Raw genomic sequence first — 27969 nt, 5'->3', positions numbered from 1 at the left:
GAGTCAGCTGTGAGAGGATAAAAGTAACAATTATAGCAATAAGGATTCAATATGTATTTGCCAATGAAAGAGAAGGAAGCAGGAAGGCAAAGTGAAAAGAAGAAAAAGGTCTACACAGTGGCCCCTCCCTGGGCTCTGTGTGCACAAGAGCTGCAGATCCCCACCTCATATGCTCCACATTTTGGAATTGCCTGATTTCTATCGGAATGATTCTCTGTATTGATATTTGATCACTTAACTTTGACAAGTATCCCAAACTGCCAGAGATGAAAGTTTTCAGTGAAAAGAGTGAGGATGAGCCAATTAGCATTGTCTTTCACCAAACACGTGTTAAATTCCTTGAGCAAAGTGATAGAAATAAAACAGCCACAGAATATTCTCGTTGTACCAGCTGGGGGCAATCCAGTACTACGAATAGGAGAGTGGAAGGGAGGTGCACTGAACAGCTCATTTCTAACATTGCTGCTAGCACAGGAATTGGTGGGGCTTCTTTTCAAATTAGTGTGTGTGAGCCCTCTGAAAAGCTTAGCGACAGCACAGTGTGGAAATGGCCTACAGAAAACGCCCACTCCTTTGTCAGGACAAATACTTTGTACTAAGCAAATTGTGGCTCTGGAAGCAGCTGAGCTTCAAGTGTGCAGCTGTGGCTAGCAGTCAACTTTCCAATTGCAGACTGGGTACTCGCCTGGCCAGGGATGCCCTACTCCACTGGGTGATGCCCTGCACACATCCCGTGTGTTTAGGAGTCCCCATACAGCAGTGCATTTTCCGGAACGCCGTGGGGCCACTCCCAACATTGCTGAGATTATGTGGGTGCTCATCAGCCCCATGTGTTCCTGGCATGGCTGTGTGTCAAACTGCGACGTCTTTCATGACCTAACCAAACAAGCGTGAGCTGATATTACAATCTTTTATTGACATTTCATATTCTATGCTGGGTTCTAAAGCAGCAGCGAAGAAGTGTTGGTTGGGTTGTGTTGGTGCAGTGTGTCTCTTAGGTTGAGGAAACTGTATATCTCAAGAAAACAGACTTATGTACAGTGAAAATATGTAGTTGTGGGTCAAAGAAGAGGAGATCCTGATGTGATCAGGAAAACATTCATCAGAACAGTGGCTTGACTCCCCTGCTTGAAGCTGCCTTGGTGCCAGCAGGGAGGTGCATGGTGCTGTGCTGTGCTGGGACCTCTGCCAGCCCAGGTCTGGTCTTGCTCGTGGATGAACAGAAGGCTCGTGTGTGAATGTGGTGTTTCTGTGTTTCTTCTTTTACAGGATGTCATCCTTGCTCTTACAGGACATTGTAAAGTTTCTGAAAGCTTTCCGTGAACTCTTCAGGAAGGCCAATCATATAGTTCTGTTACTAGTTCCGCTTTCTGTGAAGAGAGGAACTTATTGCGAGCTGCTGCTTTATTTTTCTAGTGTTTTGGCTGTTGCTATTTCTGCGTGTCGTTGTTGGTCTGCCATGATTCCATATCAGTGTAATCATTGCATCTCTCTAGCTCTCTGAATATTTGCTGAGAGTTACAGAGCACAGTGAAAGTAATAACAAAGATACATTGGCGATTCCAAAAACTCCAGTTGATATGATTAGAAAGTAATCTTCTTGGGAGATGAAAAGAAATGTGAATTCAAATACAAACTATATTTTTGACAACTGAGTGCAAGAACTATTTTAAACAAAATTCATGTAAGATTTATTATCTTTTTTCCTTTGTCAAGAGCTGATATCTTAGAAAATTGATCTAGGCTTTTACATACGGATAAACAAGTCTCAAATTTTTCATTAAATTTGTTATTATCAGATTGTTTGTCTACACTTACGTCTTTTATATGGAATAATGCTGTTTCAGATGACACCCTGGTACCTGCTACGCATGTCGTTGGTTGGTGCTAAGATACTTTTACATGTCAGGCTTTTGTTTTCTATCCAGTGGAGGCTAAGGTCTCAAATGGGTGCTGAGAGATGTAAATTGACTGCTTCAGAGTCGGCCTCGCCAGATTCAGCCTTCATTCTTGGCTTCGTAGTTTATTCCTCCTCTTTAGTCTTGCTCGACTATGTCCTGCGCTGCTCAGCTCCTCTGCCTCTTAGTCTTTCTTTGTAACTGACACGTTTCAGGCCCGAAATGCCTTGTTACCTCTTTGCTATCCAGTCTGCAGGTCTCAGTCTAGCCAGTTCTGCTTCGGGTACCATTTTCTCTTTGCAGGCATCCTTGACCCCAAACTGAATGTGTTCACCTTCTAGAAACTAATATTTTATCACTATGTGTCATATGGCTGGGAACATATTATGTTTTGTGGTAATCAACAGGAAGATTTCACATTGTCTGCTTGAATCACAAACTTTGTAATGCCAAGGGACAAATTTCACTCAGAGTGACTCTTCCATGAAGCTTTCTTCTTATATACAGATAAGGTACTAAGATATTTGTCACATACCAAATGGCAAGTAAGTCCGTAGTTTTGAACCAAAACAGGTGTGCCTTTCTCTCTCCCACAGGCTTCACAGCTGTTGTACATTGTAGTTGGTTCTAAATATTTGTGAAAGGAAGAAAGAAAATTTTGTGAACGAATGTGTATGTGAGATCATGGCTTGGATGCATGGGTGGGGAGATGCTCTGAATCAGGGCTTTAGATATTATGCTTTTTAAATGCTATTTCTGCTCTTCTCAGCCATACTGCTCCTTACACCTGCACCTGAAGGTCTCTGAGAATCCCTATACGTCGGGGATTATCGCCAGCAGAGACACGGCTCCAAGCATCATAGTGGCATCAGGTAAGCAGCCTGCCTTGCTTTGCTTGTTATCGTAATTTTTTTTCCAAGAAGCCAAATATCTGTGCTTGGAACTTCATGAGCAAGCTAGAAGTATTTTTGTGAGGCACCTCAACCATCAACCTGAAGGAAGTATGCTTAACAGTGTTGTTTAGACACAACACTGGCAGTGTGAGCCATTTTCAGTGTAAACCCTGTTAGAGCCCAAGATTAGCTCTTGCAGGAAGTTCCTTTAACTAACAAGTGTGTGTTTTTTCAGGGAATATAGGCTCTGAATTGTCAGACAGTGATATCAGCATGTTTGTCTCTTCAGATGCAGGGAACACTTGGAGACAGGTAAGAAAATGTGTGGGATCAAGTTGCTGAAATAGAAATAGCAAAAGAAAAAAATTGTCAAGTTTGGGTCAATTCTGGGAACTCGCAGCACTTCACATAAATTGTAAATCTAGCTATTGTGCTTGTTTTCCTGTTTTACTACAGGACATTCACCAGTCTTTGATTTGGTTAATATTGTTGCAGTTTGATTTGGGCGGGTCATTTCACAAGATATTCTGTATTCAGAGCCTGAATCTAAGAAAGGTGTTACGTGGCAGAGAAATCAAAGTTGGATTGAATTTTTCCTGTAACAGAAACCTCGAAATCCTTAAGGCTTTAGCATGTCGGGAACATGTAGCTTGAAGAGTAAGGGTATGTCATGCTGAGCTTCCGCCATAAACTCCCTTTGTCTGAAATTCTGAATATAGAAAATTCAGCAATAAAGAAGTAGCAGTAACCCAGCTGCTGTCCTGAGCCATTTAAGTCTCATGTGCAAAGGCCAGAGTAATAACCATCACAATGTATATGTTCACCTGACAAGAAATGGAATCATTTAAATGATAGAGTCCAACTGAAATGTTCTCTTTCTTCTGAATGAAAGTTAGATACCCATAGCTTTTAACACAGGTATTTAATGAAGTTCAGCCACTGTCACAAGATATGTGTCTAACACATGGTTGTAATACTTCAATAAATAAGTTTTAATTATCCACTGACAGTTAACTACTATATAATAGCCAGCACTGTAAATTGAAATCTAATGAATAGGTATTCACATTTGGAAATGGAAGCAAACTGGGTTTAAATTTTGGACAAAGATGTCGATGTTATAGTAAGTTCGCCATCAGTTAGCCACAGATACCTTGTAGGTAGTAGGAATGATGTTCATGTTTTGAAAGAGATAAGGAGCTTTTTAAAAGAAGCTTCAGAGTAGTTGATCTTGCAAGTTGCAAGGAAATAAGTTGTTCTAAGTAGGCTACCATGGAAAAGAGATAAGCAGGAACCCATGTCTGCCTTCCCTTAACCTCAATGAAGGGAAGCTGCTAATGCTGTATTCCTGGGGTACATTTGGCGTATGAGTTATAAACAAAGGGGTGATGCTTTGTCAGCGTAGTAACTCCAGGTGGGACCGTGGCAATTTGAGAAAAGAGCACGCAGCTTTAGGAGACAGGATTTCAAGTTTGTTTCCTGCATGTCTCCGTTTGATCTCAAATTTATTCCTCAGAATTTAGAGGTTCAGTGACACATGTGGCTGAAGATGGCAATTCCATTTGGATTCTGTGGAATCAAAATTAATCCAGGAATCAAACAAGAACACTCTTCTTTCATAATACTTGGGTTCTTCAACATAATTACATCTTATGTGCTAAGCCCCAGCTCTGTTCCCTGCTGTCTGTGTAATTTTAGTTGTCAGTACGCCAGTCAAAAGCTCAGTTCTTCTCACCTGCAAAAATGAAAAGGTTAATAATAAACCATCTTTTAAGGTTTCTTTCATCTAGATATGTAATAATATATGGCATCATTAGTAATATACATGACTGCGTAGTATTCTTTCCAAAATTCCTTTCTCTACATCTGAAATCCTTGATTTAACTCTGTTAGTAAATGTAGCCTACATTGGGAATCATTGTTCTGTATTTCTCAAATACCTGGGAGCGAGGTGTGTGCACTTCAGAAGCTGATGCTCTGCACCATGAATGTGGATCTGTGTCTCTGTGTTGTGTTTTCCCCACCTAGATTTTTGAAGAAGAACACAGTGTTTTGTACCTGGATCAAGGAGGTGTCCTGGTTGCTATGAAACACACATCTCTCCCAATCCGACATCTTTGGTAAGGGCACCCGGTAGGTGTGAGATGCACACCTGCTGGCTCTTTACTGCTTCTGCCAGTCTGGGCATCAGACTGTCAAACCAGGACTGTGCTTATAGGAAAATATTGAAGTCTACTACATTATAATTTGTATCTGCTTTACTAAAATAAGTTTGCTGCCTGCAACTTTGGAAGAGATGTAAAATTAGGAAGGGGAATTAGGGAGAGGGAGAAAGAGAAAGGGAAGCCATTTCCCTGAGGGAGGAATTGTATCGTGGTTTTCAAATGTGATAATACTCTTGTCAATACTTCATTCGCTTGGGAAAATAGCAGCAAAACAAAGTTCATCATCAGGTAATTTCTTCGTAACAACTTTGTTTTTGCCATCACTTCTTCCAGACGTCATCTCCTATCGTTTTTTATGTGTCTTCATCAGACACTGCAAAGGAACGAGCTGTTCGTGACAGCCCCCATGTTGTTGTCTCTGATCCTGTTTCCTGAGCTTCCATGTTTGATGTGGCATTCTCTCCTCTGCTGGAGGGTCTTCTGCTGATGAACATGCAAGGCGTACCTTCTCAAAAGCTTTCCAGTAGACTGAAGCCACCCGTGCTTTTCAAAGGCGCTTTTTCCACATGTGAGCTTATTCACGCTCCAAAATGTGGTTGTTCCTCTACTGTTCATTGCTTTTAGGGCTGAAGGGAAAATGTGGAACAGAAACACAAGGCTGGGTAAGGGAAAGGCTTCTGTAGACAAAGACAGAGCAAAAGCAAATATCCTGTGTGACTTAAGCTGTTTGGATTGCTGTAACAACACACTGTGAGTCAACTTGTAGAGGACAAAAATCTATTTCCCCAAGTTTGGGGGATCCAGATGCTGGCAGATTTGGAGTCTGGAGAGAGCTCTGCTTTCTAGTTCCTAGATGAGACCTATTTACTGTGTCTTCACATGGGTAAAGACACAAGGCTGTATTCTGTTTCATGAGGACATTAAGCCCTTTCAGGAAGACGCCAACCCATAATCGAATCACTCCTGAAAGGATCCGCCCCTAGCCCCTTCACAGTGGTCATGGAGTGTTCGACATCAATTTTGGAACATTTGGAACATTTGGAACACAGCAATATCTGTAGAACATTGGATCTCTCTTGCTCTTAAGAGTACATCCTTCTGTTTGGATTCACACATCATGTTCAATCAGAATTTCTAGGGGAGTATTAAGTACATGCTGATCACGTTTCAGCCTTTTGGCTAAAATCAAATGGGAAGGATATGTTGAGGTATCTTTTTCGGTTGGTTAGATGAACGTCATCTACATAATGTTTATAAGTTTATTACTCTTGAGGCTCAGCTGCGTGGCTCAGTGCTACCTAGTATTGTCACATGGAGGTCTGAGCGCTAATGAAACAAGAATTTCAAGAATTCTGTGACTTATTTTTTCAATCTATGTAACACTTGGTGCTGTTTCAACACATCTGAATGCTATGGGCTTGATTAACTGGAATGCTACTATGTAACTTCATTAAGATCATTTATTCACAAGAAAGGCTCACGTGGACAGTGCAATGAGTACTTTTCAAGCATGTTCTCTTTCCTTACTGTGAAAAGACTTTTTTTCCCCCTTTGAGATTTTCTTTACTTTTTCTGTCCATAGGTTGAGTTTTGATGAAGGGAGGTCCTGGAACAAATATAGTTTCACATCAATTCCACTTTTTGTGGACGGGGTTCTTGGTGAGCCCGGGGAAGAGACTCTGATCATGACGTAAGTGGAAAGTGATGATGCATAAATCCGGAGGTCAATCTAGAAGGATGTTTTTATAGTTTAGCCCTTCTGACTTGCTGCATTGAGGTATGCAGTTGTTCATAATTTCAGTTCACAAAAGCTGTGGAAGAGCTTCCAGCAAAGAGGAAAAAAAAATGTGGGCCACCCCCTTCTTTGATAGTTTGTCGGTGACCCAAACAAAAGGTAACAAAAAAGCAAAAACCTCTTTTCTTAATGCTCAATGAGTTTAGGGAAATTAAAAGGAGTTATTTCAGTAGAACATTGAATTGTCCATTTGCAACTTTAACAGTAAGTAAACTGAATATGTAGAAGGCTTAGGCATATGAAAATGATTTCATTTTAAGTCAGAGCACAATGCTTGTTAAAAACCCCACAAAGGACTTGATTTTTCCCTGGCTTTTCACCTAACCCAATCGGGAGGCATATTAGGAAATCTATGAGAATAATCTGTTCTCGTGAAATTACATTTGCACTCATTCTTCTGTGGAAACTGATGACCATTAATTTGTGAAGACTTGAATAATGACTCAGCTGCCTGTTGCTTTCAGAATATGGACTTTGAATTTGAAATAGGAAACAATGATATTTCCTTTTCCTGGAAAATTGCACATGAAGCTTTTTAAGCAGTTGGTGACATCATTAATGGAAAACTTAGTCAAAGAGACTAATTGGCACATTTTCTACATACTCCCCTCACTTTTTCAATGGCAGAAAAGGACAATAAAAGTTTAATATGCCTAATAGCTACACTTTTCCTAGGGAAAAATGTATCTAGATTATCAGTTTAGTCTGCAGTTTGCTTTTATTTAATTTTGCATTTGCAAAAAAAGAATAGTTTAAAAAGCTAATCGAAAGGCCAGTTTGTAGCTTTGTATCCACACCTATGAAAGGCAGTAAAATGCTCCATTAAGTTCCTGTGACTCTCCAAGTGAGGAGAGTAGAATGCACAATGTAGACAAAGTTCTGACTGCTTGATCCTCTGCCAGCTTTCCCCAGAAACTGGTGGGGACGTAGAATTGGATGAAAACCACAGCAACCATGCATGACAATATCATGAGAACCTTGAAATTGTAGTGGCGTGGCCATCATAGGATCCATGCACGTCAGTGCTGTCGCTTTGAAATCATCATTTTGTAATTGTTTTCTAAATAATTTTTCTACCCAGTTTTTTTCCAGCCAATTCCTATTGTAAAATATGTACAGATGATCTTTGGATTCAAGCACCAGGATTCTGGCTCTACCAGTTTGTTCTTTTTTATTAGTTGTTTTTTACTTATTTTTCTTGGAAAGGCAACTTTACAGAGAGAAGGAGAGGCTGAGGGAAAGATGGTCCATCCACTAGTTCACTCTCCAGATGGCTGCAATGACCAGGGTTGGGTCCAAAACTAGGAGCCAGGAGCTCTTTCTAGGTCTCCCATGTGAGTACAGGGGTCAGAGGTTTTGAACCATCCTCTGTTGTTTTCCTAAGCCACAAGCAGGCAGATGGATGAGAAGTGGAGCAGTTTGGACACTAACTGGCTCCCATGTGGAATCCCAGTGATTGGAGGTGGAGGATTAGGCAGTTTAGCCAGTACATTGGGTCCCTCTACCAGTTATTTCTGGCTAGACTGTGATTTTAACATGTTGATGAAATTCTTTGAGCCTCAAGTTATGTATCTGTGTTGTAGAGCCCAATAATATTATTCTTTCCAAAAAATGTATTTTGAGGATTAAATGGTACAAACCCTATAATGTATAAAGCATTGCATTTGACTCATAGCACACAGCAAATAGCAGTTAATTGTTGATACAGTTGGTATTGTTATTACTGAGATTATTTTTATCGTCATGAACCCTGTAGAGTGTTTGGACACTTCAGCCACCGCTCCGAATGGCAGTTGGTCAAGGTGGACTACAAGTCCATTTTCGATAGAAGATGTGCCGAGGAAGACTACAGACCCTGGCAGTTGCACAGCCAGGTAGGAGGAAGTGAGCTGACCTTTATTGGGAGGTGTGGGAGGTGTCAAGGTCAAGGACTCGGGTTCTTCAGGCCAGAATATCTACCTGCTGCTTTCTTACATGTCTGAAGTTGCACAGCAGTGAACAAACTCAGTACTTGTAGCTGCTTGTGAAGTCATTTCTGTTTTTATTATGCTAGGATATAATGAGATCAAATTCAAATGTGCTTGGCATAAACTTACAACTCAAATTGAAATACCAACTCAGCACTGAAATCCAAGCATCATTTATCTGAGCATGTCATGCGATGGGGAGAAGGGGGAAGAAAAGCTCTTCAGTTTTATCTGGCAATGTTAAGAGAGGTGAGACATAAAATAACAAAATTACGCTAGGTAAGCAGTGCCAAGTAAGAAGCCTTCCTCCCTGTTGCCTTGATTCTCTGGGATTTTATAGTGCTGCTTGCCTCCCTGCAAGGCACTCTTGGTACAAAATGAAGAATTTTTAATATGAGATTTTCCTACACCCTCGACGATCACTTATTCAGCAGATATAAAAATGCTTGGATGAAATGGTTGTTTTTGATTTCCCAATGTAGAGGTCATTCTGTAGGCTACTCAAGGAGCGTGGGGAAAATTCTTGCTGTAAAGTCATCACTGGATTCAGGAAACATCGTACATTCTAACCCTAGCCGGAGTAAAGAATTTGCATATGGATGTGCAATGGAGCCACTTAGAGTGAATTTCCTCCGGAAAGATGGCACATAGTAGATTATGCAAAATCTGCTCTAGTCTTTCCGAAACACAAAGGGAACAGTGTTTGATCCTCAGCACTGTATTAGCTGGAAAAACCCACTTTGTTCAGAGGCTCAGCAAGAAGATGATCTCTTCTCATTTACATTGCTGGTATTTTCCTCTGTGGGATGCGTGAGCATTGTAATCTTCAAAGCTTTTATTTATTTCATGGAAAAACAATGAATTTAGCTTTCTGGCTTGTCTGGTAGGCATAAAATCAGTTCTATAAAGTTGTGCAGGCAGCAACATAATAAATCAAGACAAAATGGGTTTTTATACTTGTTAGCAATCCTTTTTTCATGTGCTTATAAATGACCAGCTATGTGAGTCTTCCGTTACAGGAGAGTTACACTTAATTACTGTAGGTTTGTTAGTGGCACACTGGCTATAGTCTGAGTGTTGCTAATTTCTGTGTCTCATGGCATTGTCCCTAACACCTCCACAAAAAGTTTTAGGATTGTAGCTGCCCTTGCAATCATGTTCAGTTACAGATCTCAAGTCATCGCAAGGAAATGCGCTTAGTCCAAAATGGCTTGCTGAGCAAGTTCATGTTACACTAACGTTTGTGATCGTCTGCCTAAACTGCCTGGGCAAGGAGCTAGGAAAGCCAAGGCTAGGTTGCTGACTGTGATCCTTGTACCTTCACAGGGGGAAGCATGCATAATGGGAGCAAAAAGGATATACAAGAAGCGAAAATCGGAACGGAAGTGTATGCAAGGGAAGTACGCGGGGGCGATGGAGTCTGAGCCCTGCGTCTGCACCGAGGCAGATTTTGACTGGTGAGTCTGCAGTGTCCCTGCAGCGTTGTGCAGGATTGCTGATCTACATGGGTCTTCACGAAGGCTTAGACTGAAGTAACAGTGGTATACGTAGGGCTAATGGACTAACCTCATGTTCTTGTGAAATTACCTCTTGGGGACTTTATGGTTACTCGCTATGTGCATGTGCATATAGAAAAGTCTGGCAGGTTTTTAGGTTTAAAGGATCGCCATTACTATCCTCTCCTAGTTGGTTGATTGTGTTTCAAATAAAAAAGAGACCAAATGTGCCATGGGCTGCGGCAAGGAGCCCTACGGAAAGCAACGCAGGGGCTTCTCAGAGACCAAAGATGCTTGTACTCTAGGTGAGACTTCCTGGCATCACTGGTCTCTGGTAATGGAACACTGGCCTTCTAAAGCAAGAGATTTTCTGTGCCTGGAGGATTTCCAGTGCTCTGCTGCCCGGAGCTTATGAGAGCTGTGGAAGACATTTCTGAATTCAGTGCCAAGCTGTATTCCCTGGCTCAGTAACTGTGACTCTGAACTCGATGATGAAGAAGACTTCTTTCTTTACCAGAATTAAACAGGTGTAAATGGAAATGCAGAAATATTTGGGGGTGAGGCTGAGTTCAGAGTGCTGCGGGGTTCTTTCTGGAACATTTGCAAAGCAGAAAGCTAGGTTGGAGCATGGGCCGGTGGGGAAGATCCCGTTCTGTTTTGGATGGATGTTCAGAATTCAGGCAAGGGTGACGAATGAGGATTAGCAGCTGGTGACTGCCTTGCATAGTCTCCGTCTCCTCTTGCTCATTTGCTGTACTTCTTTCTATATGTATTTTCATTTTAAAACGATCAGTAAATGCATGTGCTACCAACAAACTATTGGGATTTGACATGCATAAAAGCAAAAATCACTTTTTACCATTTTATATTCTTACTGATTTATTTGAGAGAGGAAAAGAAAAAGAAGAAAGATATCTTCTGCCCCTGGTTCGCTCTTCAGTGGGCACCAATAGCTGAATCTGGTTGAAGATTTGATTAGGTTTGAGGACCGTTTGTCTCCCAGAAGAGTGAAAGAGGCTCTAAATACTTGGTCTACATGCCGCCGTTTTTTCAAGTTCTTTAGCAGGGAGCTCTGTTGAAGGTGGAGCACCTGGGTCTCAAATGGGCACTCCAGTGTGGGATGAAAGCTTCATGCCTGGTGGCTTAACCAATGGTAGCATAATGCTGGTCCCTGTGTTTGTTTTTTACTGTGTAACAGTCACATTGTCTATCCTAGAGATAGTAAAGGTTGGTATCTGGACATGTTCTCTGCATAAAGAATGTGGAAGAAGCCTAGCACACTTAGGGGACAGACAAAAATAACCCATGGTGGGCACAGTTCAGTGGCTCAATTGGTTAATCCTCTTGCTTCAAGTCTTGGGATTACCTGTGGACACCGATTCGTGTCCCAGCTACTCCAGTTCCCATCCAGCTCCCTGCCTGTGGCCTGGAAAGGCAGCAGAGGGTAACCCAAAAGCCTTGGGACCCTGCACCCCTGTGAGAGGCCTGAAAGAAGATCCTAGCTCTTGACTCCAGATCAGTTCAGCTCCAACTATTGCGCCCGCCCACTTGGGAAGTGAACCAGGAACTGGAAGATCTTCCTCTCTGTCCTTCTCTCTGTAAATCTGCCTTTCCAATAAAAATAAAGAAATCTATCTGCCTATCTATCTACCTATCCATCTGTCTGTGTAAAACAAGACCCACAGCTCTTCTCTTGTTGATGAACAAGGCACCCAAAGGGCCTGTGCTATACCTCCTTGGCTGAGGCAGGTAGCATCAGGGCTTAAGCTAAAGCAGCGCTCACTGGGAAGTCGGCAGGGACCTCCTCAGTCATGGCTGGTGTTGTAATCATTGCAGCATCACCTTGTTACAATGACAAAAAGATTTGTATTTGTAAGCCACTTTTACAGGTAAAACTACGATGATAACATTTAAGGCATTCATCCACATCACTCTGAAGCTTGACTGCTTCTCATCCATTCTGATCAAGGAGGAGTTTCAAAGGAAATTAGAGTTGTACACAGTGACATTTCTGTGGCTTTACAAAACAGTCATTGTTTTCCCGTAAGCACAGTTATTCTGTGGCAGAAAAACCAAATTGAAAAGCTGAGGTGAAATGTCCCAATTTTCTGTTTATTCCTAGAAACCGTTGTTTCCAACCCTATGAAGTACCAAAATAAGCTGTTCCTTTGTTGTGGTCACTGTCTTTGTTATTGTTATACTCTCCGTTGGGAGCTGGTTCGTAGACAAGAGACAGGCTATGGGAGGCAACTAGGCCTCTCCCATCTCCCGTTCTGTGCTCCACTGAGCCCTGTTCCAATCATATTCCATGCTGATTGGAGTTGTTTTCTTAATGCCGCACCCCGCCCTGGCCCCAGATAAAATGCATTGTAAGAGTTAGAAAATGAGGGCCTGGCATAGTAGCCTAACAACTGAAGTCCTCGCCTTCTATGCACTAGGATCCCATATGGGCACTGGTTCTAATTCCGGCAGCCCCGCTTCCCATACAGCTCCCTGCTTGTGGCCTGGGAAAGCAGTCAATGACCCAAACCCTTGGGACCCTGCACCCATATGGGAGACCTGGAAGAAGCCCCTGGCTCTCGGCTTTGCATCAGCTCAGCTCCGGCCGTTGGGTCACTTATGGAGTGAATCAGCGGACAGATTATCTTCCCCTGTGTCGCCTCCTCTCTGTATATATGACTTTGCAATAAAAGTAAAATAAATCTTAAAAAACAAAAAGATTTAGAAAATAAATCAAGAGTTGGTTCATTGTAAGATTTCTTAGCCAGTGGGATCTTTTAACTGCATGACTTCTAAAAATATTTTAGAAAACTCCAGTGTTGTCACTTGTAGCAGTAACTGGAATTTGGCTAATGCCACCTGACTTTAGTGTAATGAAAGGTGCTTAGTGTAGCCACCTTTTAGCTTTGCTTTCCCTTAGGCAATTGGCCAGGTGACCTTGCCTATCCTTCTCCAACACTTGTAAAGTAATTTCCTGCTGTGAACACCAAGCATGTTCTGGGTACCTATTCTGAAATCTTCCTACCCACATCTGGAGCCTGCACCAAATCCACTTGCTAATATCCAGCTACTTGGCAAGTGGCACCTGAGCTGCAACTGCTTCCCCTTTGCTGACCCTCACGTGCCAGCATCTCACCTGCATGGAACAGATGGGCCAACTCATGCTGTAGCTTGCCGGCTTACCCCATGCATGTAGAAGTGCGATTTGTTGCCATGCTCTGTGTGCAGGCTCATCCTCCAGAGGCCAAGGAAATGAGAACTCTCCGACTCTGGAGGCAGAAGATAATTTTTTGACTATTTACAAAGCTGATATATTTAAAGCAGTCTTAACTGGCAGTGCTAACTACCTCGGCACAACTTTCTGTTGAAAGAATGGGGGAGATAGTCCTGAAGGACATTTCCTTTTTGGCTGTGACACTGAAGCATATGGCTTATACAGAGGGACCTGGCTCAGCTCTGCTTGTTACATCCAGGTGCCTTGGAAGAACATCCCAAAGACATCACCAGTAATGAGAATTATATTACACGAGCTGTGTTAAATTCTCTGAGAGCTGCCACCACTGCATTGTTCTCTGAGCTAAACCGGAACCAACAGTGTGTATTCTTATGATAACATAATCTCTTCTTTAGGCTTAAACCAACTTTTGTAGCATTATTGGTTTTGCAGAGTATTTTGTGGGGAGGATAATTAAATATACTTTAAGAAAAAAAAAAGATTTCCAATTGGAGAAAGTGTTGATTCTGGGAATTTTTTTTAACTGATTAATGAGAGTAAAAGTTGGCTGTGGACTAATGAAATTTTTCTGTGTAATTCTGCCATTTACTGAATGATTTTTTTTTAATCTTTCCTCACCAGTGACTATGGCTATGAGCGACACAGCAATGGGCAGTGCCTGCCAGCCTTCTGGTTCAATCCATCGTCTCTGTCGAAGGACTGCAGCGTGGGGAAGAGTTATCTCAACAGTACCGGGTGAGTCTCCGAGGTCATGAGCTGGGAGGCCCAGCCTTTGCTGCTTTTGAGCAGCTAAGTACTCACACAATCCCTTCTTAAAGTACAATCCATCTGCGTTTGTTCACTTAAGTAATGAGGCACATTTTTGTTTGATCAGTGCCAGGTTCTTCTAAGAAACCCAGTTCAATATTGGTTACTCAATACTATGTCAAATAACTCCATCACGTTATAAATTGTTGCTGATGTTGTGTTGGGGCTTTTAATTGATTGGGATGATACTCTGCCGGCTCTACCTTCAGACCAGAGATGGTCTCCCCAACAAGCCATTGAACTTAACTGGACAATAAGTTGCTGGACTTTATGCTTGGTATATGCTTGCGATGAAAGAATCTCAACTGAACTTGAACTGTGGTTATGCTACAAGGTGGAGGAATCCACCATGGGAGGAGGGTTTGGGGAGGGGTGGGGAGAATCCCAGTACCTATAAAACTGTGTCACATAATGCAATGTAATTAATAATAAAAATAATAATAATAATAAAAGAAACCCAGTTTAAGTAAAAGTTGCTTGAGTGAAGATGATGGTCATATTAATAAAAAAGAACTTCTTCGCTTTTTGATGCTTTATTTCTGTTCTGTTTAAGGTGACCTTTTATCTTCACTACACTCCTGTAAAACAGCCAGATACATGTCTTTCATATTCAGCTACCGAGCTATAGAGGTGGAACCTCAAGTCAGTTAGGAGCTCACTGATGGCGGCCAAGTACCCTAGTGTTCTAGGACTGCTTCGCTTTCCAGGGCAACACTGGACCCTTTAGAACACATACTATATGATATCTTTATGGAACTCGGCTCATATTCAGTTATTTTGTGTTTTACATTCTGTGTCAGGGTATATTGAAGGTTATTTAAGAAATAACTAAAAGGGTCAGCATTGCCTAATTTTTCCACAAATGGAGTTGATATTTATAGATTTAAACATAGTTGTAGAATTTATTGGGTTTCTGATTCAAGAAATACATTTCTGAGCCCTTGGGGGGTACTGATTGAGGCAATGTACTTAATAGGGCCCTCCCGAGAAAAGAACTGACAGGATGTATGTATTTGCATTTGTAACGAATTGCCTGACTTGATTGTGTAGGCAGGAAATCCCCACAGTCAGAAGACTGGGCTACTTTACTGGAGATCAGGAGAACTGATGAGCCTTGCATTTTGGATCTGAAATCCTTAAAACCAAGACAGTGGTGGTGTAGTACCTATTCAATGACCAACAAATTGGAGAACCAAAATGAGGAGATGCTGCAGTATGGCAGCAGTGGGAAACGCCAGTGTCCAGACTGAGTGTTGTAAGGCCAATGTATTATTTTTTTGCAGGAGACATTGTCAGACTTTCAGCATCTTTATTCTTTTCAATCCTTCAACTGATTGGACGAGGCTCACCCCCCATTGGGGATGGCAACCTGCATTACTGAATTTATCAATTCTGATGTACTCTCATCTATACTCCCCTTCACAGACCTAACCAGGGGAACATTTGAGCAAATGTTTGGACACCTTCTTGCCCAGTGAAGTTGACACATCAGACTAACCATCACAAGTGCTATTGAGGAGTTACAGTTGCATATTTAGCAGGCCCAGCGAGGTGGCCTAGCAGCTAAAGTCCTAGCCTTGAACATGCCGGGATCCCATATGGGTGCAGGTTCTAATCCTGGTGCCCAGCTTCTCATCCAGCTCCCTGCTTGTGGCCTGGGAAAGCAGCTGAAGATGGCACAAAGCCTTGGGACCCTTTACCCGTGTGGGAGATCTGGAAGAAGCTCCTGGCTCCTGGCTTCACATCAGCTCAGCTCCAGCCGTTGAGGCCACTTGGGGAATGAATCATCTGATGGAAGATCAATCTCTCTCTCTCTCCTCCTCTCTGTATTTCTGACTTTCCAATAAAAATAAATAAATCTTTTTTGAAAAGACATTTTGGCTAGGCTAGTAATAAAGGAACTTTATAATTTATTTAATTTTTAAGACATTTATTTTTATTGAAAAGGCAGATCAGATTTACATAAAGGAGAGACAGAGACTGAAAGATGTTCCATCTGCTGGTTCACTGCTGAAATGGCCACAACAGCCAGAGCTGAGCCAATCTGAAATCAGGAGCCTCTTCCAGGTCTCTTATATGGGTGCGGGGTCCCAAGGCTTTGATCTGTCCTCTACCGCTTTCCCAGGCCACAAAGAGGGAGCCAGGTGGAATGTGGAGCATCCAGGACACAAACTGATGCTCATATGGGATGCTGATACTTAAAAGGTGAGGATTTAGCCATTGAGCCGTTGTTCCGGACCCCAAACTTTGTAGTTTGGAATACGTATGATATGAGATAGTTTTAAATTTTTTTTTTTTTAAGGAAAATGTGTTGACAGTTTGGGATACAAGTTTAAGGACACGGATGTTCACTGCACAGTTGCCTCTCATTTATGTATCTTTTGAAAATCCTGATTTTAGAAACTTAAAAAGGAAGAGAGAGTTGGAGAAAGGAAGAAGGGGAGAGAGAGGTAGGAAGGAGGTAAGGAAGAGAGGGGTGGAGGGGTAGGCGGGAAGAGGGAAGGAATGTGAACAAGAGAGTGGGGGAAGGGAAGCCTCTACGGTGAACTACTGCTGCCTGTGGAAGCCTCTTCTCAAGCCTCACACTGATCAGCGCAGCGAATCCACAGGAGTCAGTTACATTGCTGTGAACATACTTTTATATTTTGAAAATGTTAACATAATTTTTTAAGTCTTTTCATGATGCAGATCCACAGGTTCAGTTATTTCCCCGCCCACCCTTCCAAACCTCCCCTCTACCGCCACTGCTTTCTCTCGTGTTATTGTACTAGTATAGTCCTTCAGCAGTGGTCACTAGTCCATCATTCTGCTGTTTAAATGTATTGTGACAATAGTTTTATTTAACAGTTTCGTTTGCAATCCTCATTTTATTCATGCATAAAGATGCATACTGCGTCTTCACTTCTTGGTATGTTTCTCTCCCTTATACAGTTCCTCTAGAGAAATATACGTATATACATGTTTACATGTGTAACTGTGTACTTGCATTTTGCATGAAGGTTGCCTTATACAGAAAGCACATGCAATATTTTTCCTTTTTAGGATTGGCTTATTTCTCTGAGCCTGATGGTCTTTAGTAGTTGGGACCATTTGGTTGCGAATGATAGAATTTCCTTCTTTTTAATGGCTGAGTAGTATTCCGTAGAGTAGATGTACCACATCTTTTTATCCACTCCTCTTCAGCTGGCATCAGGGTTCTTCCCATGTCTTCCCTACTGTAGATTGTGCTGCTATAAATATAGGGTTACAGGTCCCTTTACTTCATATACAGATTTTATTTCCTTTGGATATAGTCCCAAAAATGGGACAGCTGGGTCACACAAGGGACAGTAAATAGCCAAAGTTATGCTTGAAAAATCAAACTAAAGCTAGAGAATTACCATTCCAGACCTCAAAATGCTGTGAATATTTTTAACGTTAAAAAGATTACCAAAATAATATAATCCATTATTTTGGAGAAGGGAAAAGGGGACATACAAATAAAATTCAACTGTTTCTGTCATCAATGTGATAAATTCCTAGACCTTCTAAGGGAAGGATATGGTGTGATTCATTTCAATTATGATATAAAATATGATGGAAATACAAAAAAAATAATTTTTACAACAATGAGTCAGTAGGATCTTCCACATGTATTGATAGGGTAAAATAATTAAAAGCTGAAGAATTACTGTTATGAAGACAATCGAATTAAGTGTGATTCTGTAAAGTATATAGACTGCATACAGAATTGTAACATAAAATTAAAATAGGAAAATAAATAAAGTTATAAATGGGGCCTACCACATGGACCTTACATGATAAAATGCAGGTGTCATCAGTGCTGTTTATCACCTATGAGCCTTTCAAGAATGAAGGAAAAAGATGAGAAAGACTATGTTTTGCTCACCTATAAAACAAAAATAATAGCAGGTGAGGCTCATAAAGTCATGTGATTAGAAAGTGACAGGACTACCATGCCCCAAATCTCCTGCCTGTCCCTGCTTACCGCTGGGTCAGGTTACTGACATAATGACTGAGCAAGGTTCTTTTGCTGAAATGCAGAAAGCAGTATTCGTTGTTGTATTTTAGTGCATGCTCCTGCTGAAATCACCCCGTATTTCTTCCTCCTTATTTCTCCGCTGGTGTCTATAAATATCTGTTTGCACACCCATAAGCACAATCTCATGCCACTGGGCTTATGTGTGGTTTAGTCCCGTTGATACTCTTCTGGAACCCAGGGAACGTGCCTCGAACGTAAGTTGCTAAATTAATTAGGACATTGCTTGCCTCATGTAAAAGTCTAAATGTAAAGAGGGCATTGGGTTGATTTATTCTAAGACACAGAGCTAATCTTCTCCATGGACAGATTTCTTCTTGCTATTAAAATGGAGCTGTTTCTAGATTTGCTTCTAAAAGTGTGTGTAGAAATTTCTGCCTCCAAAAGAAAGTTCAGAGACAACTTTTACTGTGCCTTAGGGTTATTTTCTCTATATACAAAAGAGTGTTTGCTCAGAAAACATGATTTAAAAAAAATAGCAAAAGGTTACTATACAAAATTATTTAGTGAGTCCAGGAAAAAAAAAATTGAAAAAAATATCTATTTGTTCCTGTAGTTGGAAGACAGAATTACAGCTCATGAGAGATACTGAGACACACACACACAGATTCCATCTGCTGGCTCATTCACCAACAGTTTGCAACCCAAAGCCGAGAGCCAGGGGTTTCATCTGGGTCCCTCTCACGAGCAGGAGTCCAAGCACTGGGTCATTTCCAACTGTTTATCAGTTGTGTTAGCAGGGAACTGGATCAGAAGCAGAGAAGCCAGGACTTGAACCAATTCTCATATGAGAAACTGACACTACTGACCATGGCTCAATTCACTGCACCACAACACCACCCCCCAAAAGAGATTCTAATAAAACTGTAATCTCTGTACAGTCAGTGTACCTTAGAGTTTTTTCAAAGCTTGCCATAAACGTATTCCTCCTTACACCAGCCACAGAAAAATTTAAAACCCTGGCTGTCTTTCCGTTAGCCTAGATTCTCTATTTCTGGGGTCTCTGAGGACTGCAGTCTTTCCTTTGACTATGTGAAAGTTTTTCTTTAAAACTGTTCCAACAATGTGACACAGATAGTGTGTTCCGGGAACCATTATGATTCTTGGCCGCATGTCCGTTTCATCAAGTTGGTGATAAAAAATGAAGTTACATCCAATGTATTATTTAAATCCAGTGACTGTGTTCCCATCCTGTTTAATGGAAGATAAGGTTTTTTGTTGTTGTTGTTGTTGTTTTTCTCTTCACCTGATATTCTACCCCCCACTAATCCCATCACCCATAGATTTGTTTATTCGATTTAAGGTAAAAGTCCTCAGAGATGTTGCTTAGAGGAGCCTGACAAGGTAAACCTGCTTAGGCATCCATGGAATTCCATTCTTTCCAAATGCTGGTGTTCAGCCAAGATCACTGTGGATGTGTGGGAACATTGCCATCCCTGGGCACACCTTGGCATGTGGAATCCCAGGGGAAGCATAAATGGCCATCACTAGGCTGGTGTTCCCACTCACAGAGAGTCACAGGAGTTGAGCAGTGTCCAGCCGCAGTGAGCGCCTAGAGTCTCTTCAATCCCCTGCTCACTGGAGATCAGGAAATGTGAGTCTGCTCTACTCTTTTCCTGGAAGCAATTTCTCTGGCCATGGAAGTGGAGTAATCTCCCTCTGCCCCAGGTGTGGAGCTTTCACACTGGATTCTGGGGTCTCTAGTGTTAGATCCCTACAGGTGCTTAACTGCTAATTTACCTGGATGAACATGCTTACATGACCATTTCCCCACTGTCTACCTACATTGCTAATGTGATGAGTCTAAGAAAAAAATTTTAAGTCTTGTTCTCATGGTGCATCCCCAGCTTGGCTGTTCTGTAGCACCAAATCTTGCATCATTTTATGCTTCATTAGTCCAGGGTCCATAGTAACAATGGAGGGTAGTTCCAGGAAAGAAAAAGTGCCTAGTGCAATCCAAAATCAAAATGATTTATTTCTCTTTCTGAATGTAAATGAGGGACACCATAGCTTAGTCACAATATGACCTACCTGGGGTTAAAGTCAAGTTCTGGGTCAGTTCTGTCTCCAGCCAATCTCGTACATAAACCAATGGATGGTGTGGTCCAGCCCAACCCATCTTAATATATACTTGGCCCTCATATACACTAGTAGAAAATGCAACCTAGTCGTAGTGACCCCAGTAAGCCCCCATATGCACACCCCCCAGCCCTGGTTCCTGTGCTTGCCAGTATGTGCTGCAGACTGGTCTAGTTTGTCCCACATCCCATTCAGCACTCATATATACCAATGGGCTTTGGAACCTAGTTCAACCCAACCAGCTTCACTATCTAGCTCACACTCAAGCCTGCAGGTACTACCACCTCTAGCCAGGCCCTCCCCCAGCCTTGGTTTGCATGCTCACCAGTGGGAGTTGCACCCCATCAGAGAGGTGCCAATAGTTTCCCAACTGGGCCCACTCCTAGTTCAGGATCTCGCATTCTACAGGGAGTTCTATGGTCTAGTCTAGTTTTATAGGGTATGCCCCCATTCCCAACACTTGCCAGCCCATGCTCTGGCAAAGCCGAGCCAGCCTGCACTTAGTTTGGCTCATGCATACACCAGTGAATACAGTCAGTTAGCCAGCCTGGCTCTCCCCTAACACAGATCACATGCAGGCCAGTAAATATGCCCCTGCCCAGCCTGGTCTGCCCTCAGACCCAGTTCTCATGCTCACCAATGGGAGCAGTGGCCCAGCAAGGGAGCCTGCAACTGCCCTTCTACTAGGCTTATATCCCTCTTCCTGGGTCTCACATGTACTGATGGGTGCTGCAGGCCAGTCTGGCATGGCCTGGCCTGACCTCACCATTTGCCAGTGGGTGCTTTTGCAATTACCAGTGTGTGCATAGGCTGATGTGGGTGATGGACTGAACCAGACCCCGTACTGGTAAGCACACACAAGAGTCAGGTCTGGGACCACTTCACACAAGGTCTTTTGGGGGATCCCTCCAACTGAACTGCCAGATCTAGAACTCCAGCCATAAGAATTGCAGGATAGGTGGACTGACCCTAGAGTGCACGTGTCAAAACTGGACCTCTTCAGTGGAAAATATAGAGCAGTGGACGGCATGTCCAGATGCACATGGAGGATATGTCAGTCTACTGGGGCCTGAAAAGGACATCTGGTACCATAGCAGAGGAGGGAGAGCAGAACAAATTGGACAACTACCCCAGCTAAGCATTGACAGCAAAAATCTGGGTGAATGGAGACTAAGGTAGACTGTGTCACTCAGTAAACCTTGGAAGGATTTCCTCATCCTTGGATTGGCAAGATTGACAGCATTTCAGAACTATCGTAACCAGTTAAACAGAACGCTCAGCACATGCCCCACATTGAGGACCCTGGGATAACATTGGGTAGCTGTTCCCCATCTCTGGGTACTGAGCTGGTTGGGAGGTTGGGTGTGTTTTTTTTCCCTTATCTCCCCCTTCCCCAAGATACAGGAAGAAGAAAAAGAAAATTTGGAAACAATGGTCTTACCCACTTTCCCCTAACCCTTGATCCTTCCCACCCTGATCAATTATGTAAACATTTTTTTTAAAAAAAAAAAGGTCCTGTCCTCCTGATAGTATAAAAAAAGGGAAGCGGCAGCCTTGAAGAAAGGCATGATCTCAAGGCCAATTTTTAAACAAACAGTAGCAGTTTGATAGGCGGACAGAGCATCCCATGCAGCATGAACACAGCTGTACAGTGTTCAGAGTGGACAGAGGGCAGGAAGCGTGGCAGGCCAATGGCAGGAGATGGGGAAGATGAACGCCCTGCATCCAAACTGTGGGCTTGGTTCTCAGCCTCAAGTTTCCTCTTTTATTTTTTAATCTCTTCTGATGTTTATATGATTTTAAGAAAAGAATTCACATGATTGAAATTGACTTTAAGATGATATTAGCAATAAATGCAGTTTTCATTTTCAGGGGATATTTGAACCATAATATGCCGATACTGGCTTTTAAGTAGTTTTTAATATTTTCATATTTGTCACATCCTTACCGTGTGTCAAATTGTGTTAAACCTTTAAAATGTCATTATATCATTTAATTTTTCTGAGAGCTTTATGGAAGGATCTTATAGTTAATCCTATATTTAGAGGTAACTTGCAGATGACAGAGAAGGAGAGAACTTGAACTTAAATTTGATCAGTTCAGCTGTGCAGTAGTTCTATGCTTAGGGATTGTGAATGTTAATTAGAATCATCGAGGAACTTAAAAATGAGTTTATGCTCAGAATTCTCAGATTAAAGTTCCAGGAGGTGGAGCCTGAACACCCATGTGTTCCTCAGGGGCTTCTGAGGGATTATAAAAGGAACACTCAAGTGAAATGGCTGGATCTTACAGTATGTCCAAGTAAAGTCTGCCTTACATGATCACAGCAGGGTTATTCACAATAGCCAAGACCTGGTGGCCCCCTAGGTGTCCATCACCAGATAGCTGGATAGAAGAAATGTGATATATATACAATGAAACACTGTAAGACCTTAAAAAGAAGAAAAATCTGTAATTTGCAGCAACATGGAGGAGCTGGAGGGCATTGCCCTCAATGTAGTAAGGCAGGCATTAAGACAGCTACGCTCTTGCGTCACGTGTACGTGGAATCTCAGCTAGTCCCCTAAAAACAGGAAATAAATGGGTGGTTACCAGAGCCGTGTGGAAAGAGAAGGATGGGATGATGTTGATCAGAGGGTACGAAGATTCAGTTAGGCTTGAAGAATGTGTCCTACTGACTTATTGCACTGCTTGGTAATCACGATTAATAAAAATGGAATGTCAGTTTCTTTCAAATATGTTTTTACCATTCTGCAAGCACCCCAGCCAAATAAGGTAAATTGTTGAGGTAAAGGTTAATTAACTTGATTGCATCACCATGCTGCATACATAAATAGCACATCACATTGTAAACCATAAATACAGATATTATTTGTTGATTAAAATGAAGCTTAAGTTAATAAAGGCTACAGGGAGATTGAGCTCAGCGAACCAATTTCCATTGTCTCCTGAATAAACTTTGAATGTCATAAACATCTGTAGTCCATCCCCATCTCACCGAAATCATGAAAAGAGAAAAAAAAAAAACATTAAACAGAGAAAGCATGCAACAGGAAGGATATCGGTGCTTTTATTCAGTTTTATTATTACAGAGTGGAACTGTGGCCTTCATCTTTTTTTTCAGGCTACATAAAAGCAAAGGAAGTGTGAGTACAAAGGGGAAGGTTCCAGAAGCATACCGAGATAGAAGGGAAGAGAATAGCTGCAATCGGGGTTGCAGGAGGAGCAGGACACTCTCTCCTGACGAGCTGCGGGGAGGATCAAAGGCACATTTGCAGAATGTTTCCTTTTTAGTAATTGTACAAAAGCTCCCTTGCCATTACAAAGCAGTTTTCTTCTTGGCTGATTGAAGAGTGCTTTACCAACTAAATCCATCCCAGTAATATTCAAAGCTCAGGTCCAACATGATCACAAGTTGCCTTGCTATTACGAAGGTAACAGTCCCATTTAATACCATATTAAATGCATTATTCATTTATGTAACGCAATTTCCAGGGACAGCTGCTGTGATGGTAATAGAACCATTCTGTAATGCAAAAGGCAGGTGTGTGCTTTCCTTGAGCAAATGAACTCTGCATTTCGGCACAATTTGCTTCCAGATTTCAGGGCCAGGTCTGAGAGGGCTAATACAATGCCATTTTCATCCAAGAAATAAAATGGTTTCAGAATGGTTTTTAATGAACATTTTTTAAAAATTACCTACCGTCTTCTCTGTGGCAGAATCTCAGGAGGATAGGTTCGTGCTTTGGGTTTAAACAGAATCCCTGTTGCTGCAGAATTCAGGAAACCCTGAGGTGGTGATTGGTCATAGCAGCGGCAAACAAATGGACGTTCTGTAGGTGATGATGCCGGTGAGCCCACGCTTCTAGAACTACTCACCACACAGCCGCAGGTGTGCCTGGATGTCAAGTGATTAAAAGTCCTAAGCTGGCTTTGGGTTGCATAGGCATCTCTGGAACTCGCAGGTGGTTTCGGATGTGCAGTTAAACGCATTGCAGTGCCCTCATCATCCTGGGTGGCACTGGCTGTTCTTACTGCTGTTGGCACTCGTGTATTCTTTTCCAACTTCTGTGCTTGGTTTGCTTTTCCTCTGTCTCCCACCTGATCTTGTGTTCTTGTATCATGAGCATACACTCAAAAGTACTCAGAAAGAATTATTTTTAAAATGTCAGGATATTATTAAAAATGCTTAGGCATGGCAGTGACCAATCAGACTGAGCAATGATTTGAGCTCTGGAGCATGGGGTTTGAGGACCGCCATCTGCCAGTTGGTAACTTTTTGACTACTTAATGGTGAAGAGAATGGAGGACTTGAAGCTGTGGGGATCCAGCAGAGTTCGTGGGTGAGGTGCCTATTTCCAGGGCACTGGTGGTAATTAGCCAGTCATGATGCAGGTATTTCAACATTGCGACCTGGACTCCCTGATTACCAGCCTTTCCTGTCTGGGTCAAAAAGAAACCCTCAAACTGCTTGGATAAAGTTCAGTCACACAGAAGACACACAAAGTTTTTAAATCACGAAGTATCTTCATAGCTTGGAGGAAGGACAATCTTACTCTACTTAAAGGGTCAACGCAATGCTGTGGTAAAGGAAAGCCCACACAAGTCCTGGCTGTGCGATCAACATTTTAGCATCTATGATTCTTAATTACTTTATCTGCTGATTGAGGATGATGATTGCGTGTCCCTTTTTAGTGATGTTTGACAAATCTGTAATTTGTGAGAACTTAACACAGTGAATAGAACATAATAGCACTCATTATGTGTGATTACTTATTTATTTATGCTCTTTTGATGTATTAATCATGGGAATTGTCTTAGAGAAGGGAGGAGGTAAGCTAGTACCTTAAAAGATGGGTATGTTTTAGGCAGCTGAGAGGGCTTGTGGAGGGACTAACAGCAGAATGAGCAAAACCCAAGAAGTGCTTTCCAAAGGATAGAATCGATTTGGCTAGAGCAGAACGGAGCCAGAGGAACAGAATGAAGTTAATCTTGCTGGGTTCATGTACAAGATGATATGATTTGCTATTTATCCTCTTGGTATTTGCAAGCATGAAGGTTGTGAGCAAAGAGATTCAATAATAATATTAAATAAAAATAATTGGCGACATTCCATGAGTATTGCTGAGTGTTAGGTTAATTTTAGTGTACAGTTGGTGTGTATTAATCTACTTAGTTCTTTACCAACCCTATGAGGTGAGTTGATATTTGTACTTGACCTTGTATTGATGCATGTGCTCCAAGCCGATCCTCAGGGACTTTCTGCACATGCTTCCAGGTGTTAAATCCTGACAGTGAGCAGCAGAGGGGAAACACCACCTCGCCATAAACGGATTAGAAATCTACAATTATGCCTGTCAAGCAAATCTGCTCTACTGTCAGTTTTATGAATGAAGTTTTACTGAATCTAAGATAAACTTATTCTTTTGTGTGTCATCCGCATTACTTTTATGGTGCAGCCACAGAGCTGAATTGTGCAGCCTGCAAGTCAGAACGGTTACTGCCTGGACTTTATACAGAACGTTTGTGAAGCATTCAAAGGGGGGCAAGTCGTCTTTCCTTGCTGCCTTGCTGGGCTCTGACAGCTAATACAGGCCAGCGGCCTTGGGAAATGACATATTTAGATGCATAAAATTGTACTGTAGACTCCACAGTAAAAAAAAAGTTAATGAATAAGTAACATTTTACCCAAAATATCTTAAATGTTGTTAATATTAAAATCACATATTCTAACTTACTATGACTTTAATAAGTTGTACAGGGTAAATGTATAGAATAATTCATTCTCTTCTGTTACATCCAAAACAAGAAATCCAAGATCGGGAGGATTGGCTGCATATCCTGCAAACTCGATAGTGTGAGGTTTCAGAAGTTTAACCTGTATATTCTATTATAAAGTAGTGAGTAGAATCTACACCGGTTACCTGAAGTTTTGTGTACTGCACTGTCACTGGAGCCCCCTTTGTGAGAGCTGATGGCATATATCCATCACAATCTGTTCTTCCTTGCAATATGCAAAGACCATCCTCATCAATAATTTCACTTTCCATGATATAAGCTACCTGTGAGCTGAGTTGTTCCCTGTCCGGCAGTGAGGGGCTTGGTGCACAGAGCCAATAATCATGCACATGGACCACTGACGGATGGACAATAGCCAAAGTTTATTTAACAGCAAAAGACTTGTAAAAATGGCATGTCACTTAGGCATAAAGAAGAAAGATCCAAAACAGGATGTGGTTTACGTACTAGTGTGCAAGGAGGGGGCCAATCAGCAGACAACGTGTTCTTCTAGCAGGTTGCTAATAAGTAAACAGCATGCAGGAGAAGAAGCACCTCTTTTATAATATTCTATCAAAGCTCGAGGATCAGGGAGTTCCAACACCCGTGATTTTCTGTGCCATCTGCTTTAGGCCCTTTGCCCTGAGTTCCCAGAATTTTTCCCACAGGGTTATAGCTGGTTAGAGTTTTACAACAGCAAGGTTCCCATGGTCCTCCTATCTAATTGTCTCCCTATACTGAGTAATGTTCAACGCAGTTTTTCAACACAGGTTGTAAGTTTTGAATCGTGTGCCATTGTGTATAATTGATGAAACATCACGTCGTCCCAGTCTTCCTGTCCGGAATGTGTCCCAGCTGTATGTCCAGTGTCTGTGTTGCGTATGCCTTTCACCCGTCAGTGATTGAATGGCATGATTATCAAATCAGACAAAGCAGTTTAGCAATGTCTGTGATAAAATAGCCTTTATGTGGCAGCCAAATGCTGCTTCACATCCTTTTGTCACTCCGCTCATTCGAGCTTGTCTCATAGTCTACAGCCATACCACCCTGAACGCGCCCGATCTCGTCCGAACTTGTCTCATAAGCACTGTTTTATTTTGCACCATCGCAAAAAAATCAGTGCAGTGTACTTTGAGTGAATACCTTGGGCCCGGCAGCGTGGCCTAACGGCTAAGTCCTCACCTTGAACGCTCCAGAATCCCATATGGGTGCCAGTTCTAATCCCAACAGTCCCGCTTCCCATCCAGCTCCCTGCTTGTGGCCTGGGAAAGCAGTCTGGGATGGCCCAAAGCCTTGGGACCCTGCACCCACGTGTGAGACCTGAAGGAAATTCCTGGTTCCCGGCTTCGGATCAGCGCAGCACCAGTCGTCGAGGACACTTGGGGATTGAATCATTGGACAGAAGATCTTCCTCTCTGTCTCTCCTCCTCTCTGTGTATCTGACTTTGTGATAAAAATAAATAAATCTTTGAAAAAAAAAGAGTGAATACCTCCCTGTGTCTTTTATAATACCATATTGTAGTTATGTTATTTTATTATTTGTTATTCTCTTGCTGTGCTAATGTAAAAATTAAGGTGTCATAGATGTCTAAGTATAGGAAAAGTAGCATGTATAGGGTTTGGTGCTGTCTACCATGTTAAACATCCACAGTGATCTTGAAATTTTGCCTCTGTGGACAAGAGGCAGCTATTAGATTATGAATCCTGGTCCTGAAACAGTTTTGAAGTTCAAATGGATTACTTTTTCAAGATTTATTTATTTCCTTACTTGAATTACAGCAAGACGAACCAAGGGAGAGCTCTCCGAGGAGAAGAGA

At 42.0% G+C, this 27969-nt stretch overlaps 1 protein-coding gene across 5 annotated transcripts in view; it reads left to right on the top strand.

Annotated features, from left to right (window-relative positions):
- The window catches only part of SORCS1 (sortilin related VPS10 domain containing receptor 1), a 488198-nt gene that overhangs the window by 388871 nt on the left and 71358 nt on the right, over positions 1 to 27969 (top strand). For all 5 annotated transcript variants that reach the window (XM_058671339.1, XM_004579869.3, XM_004579866.2 and 2 more), the window contains exons 11-17: positions 2668 to 2770; positions 3027 to 3103; positions 4820 to 4911; positions 6539 to 6646; positions 8508 to 8625; positions 10045 to 10175; positions 14071 to 14184. In XM_058671339.1, coding sequence (XP_058527322.1) covers positions 2668 to 2770; positions 3027 to 3103; positions 4820 to 4911; positions 6539 to 6646; positions 8508 to 8625; positions 10045 to 10175; positions 14071 to 14184 — 743 coding nt within the window. The remainder of the gene's footprint in view (positions 1 to 2667; positions 2771 to 3026; positions 3104 to 4819; positions 4912 to 6538; positions 6647 to 8507; positions 8626 to 10044; positions 10176 to 14070; positions 14185 to 27969) is intronic.

The sequence above is a fragment of the Ochotona princeps genome, chromosome 13, assembly GCF_030435755.1.
Source record: "Ochotona princeps isolate mOchPri1 chromosome 13, mOchPri1.hap1, whole genome shotgun sequence".
NCBI lineage: Eukaryota > Metazoa > Chordata > Mammalia > Lagomorpha > Ochotonidae > Ochotona > Ochotona princeps.
Note: the sequence above shows the minus strand (reverse complement) of the source record. Positions and strands in the feature narration are given on the sequence as shown.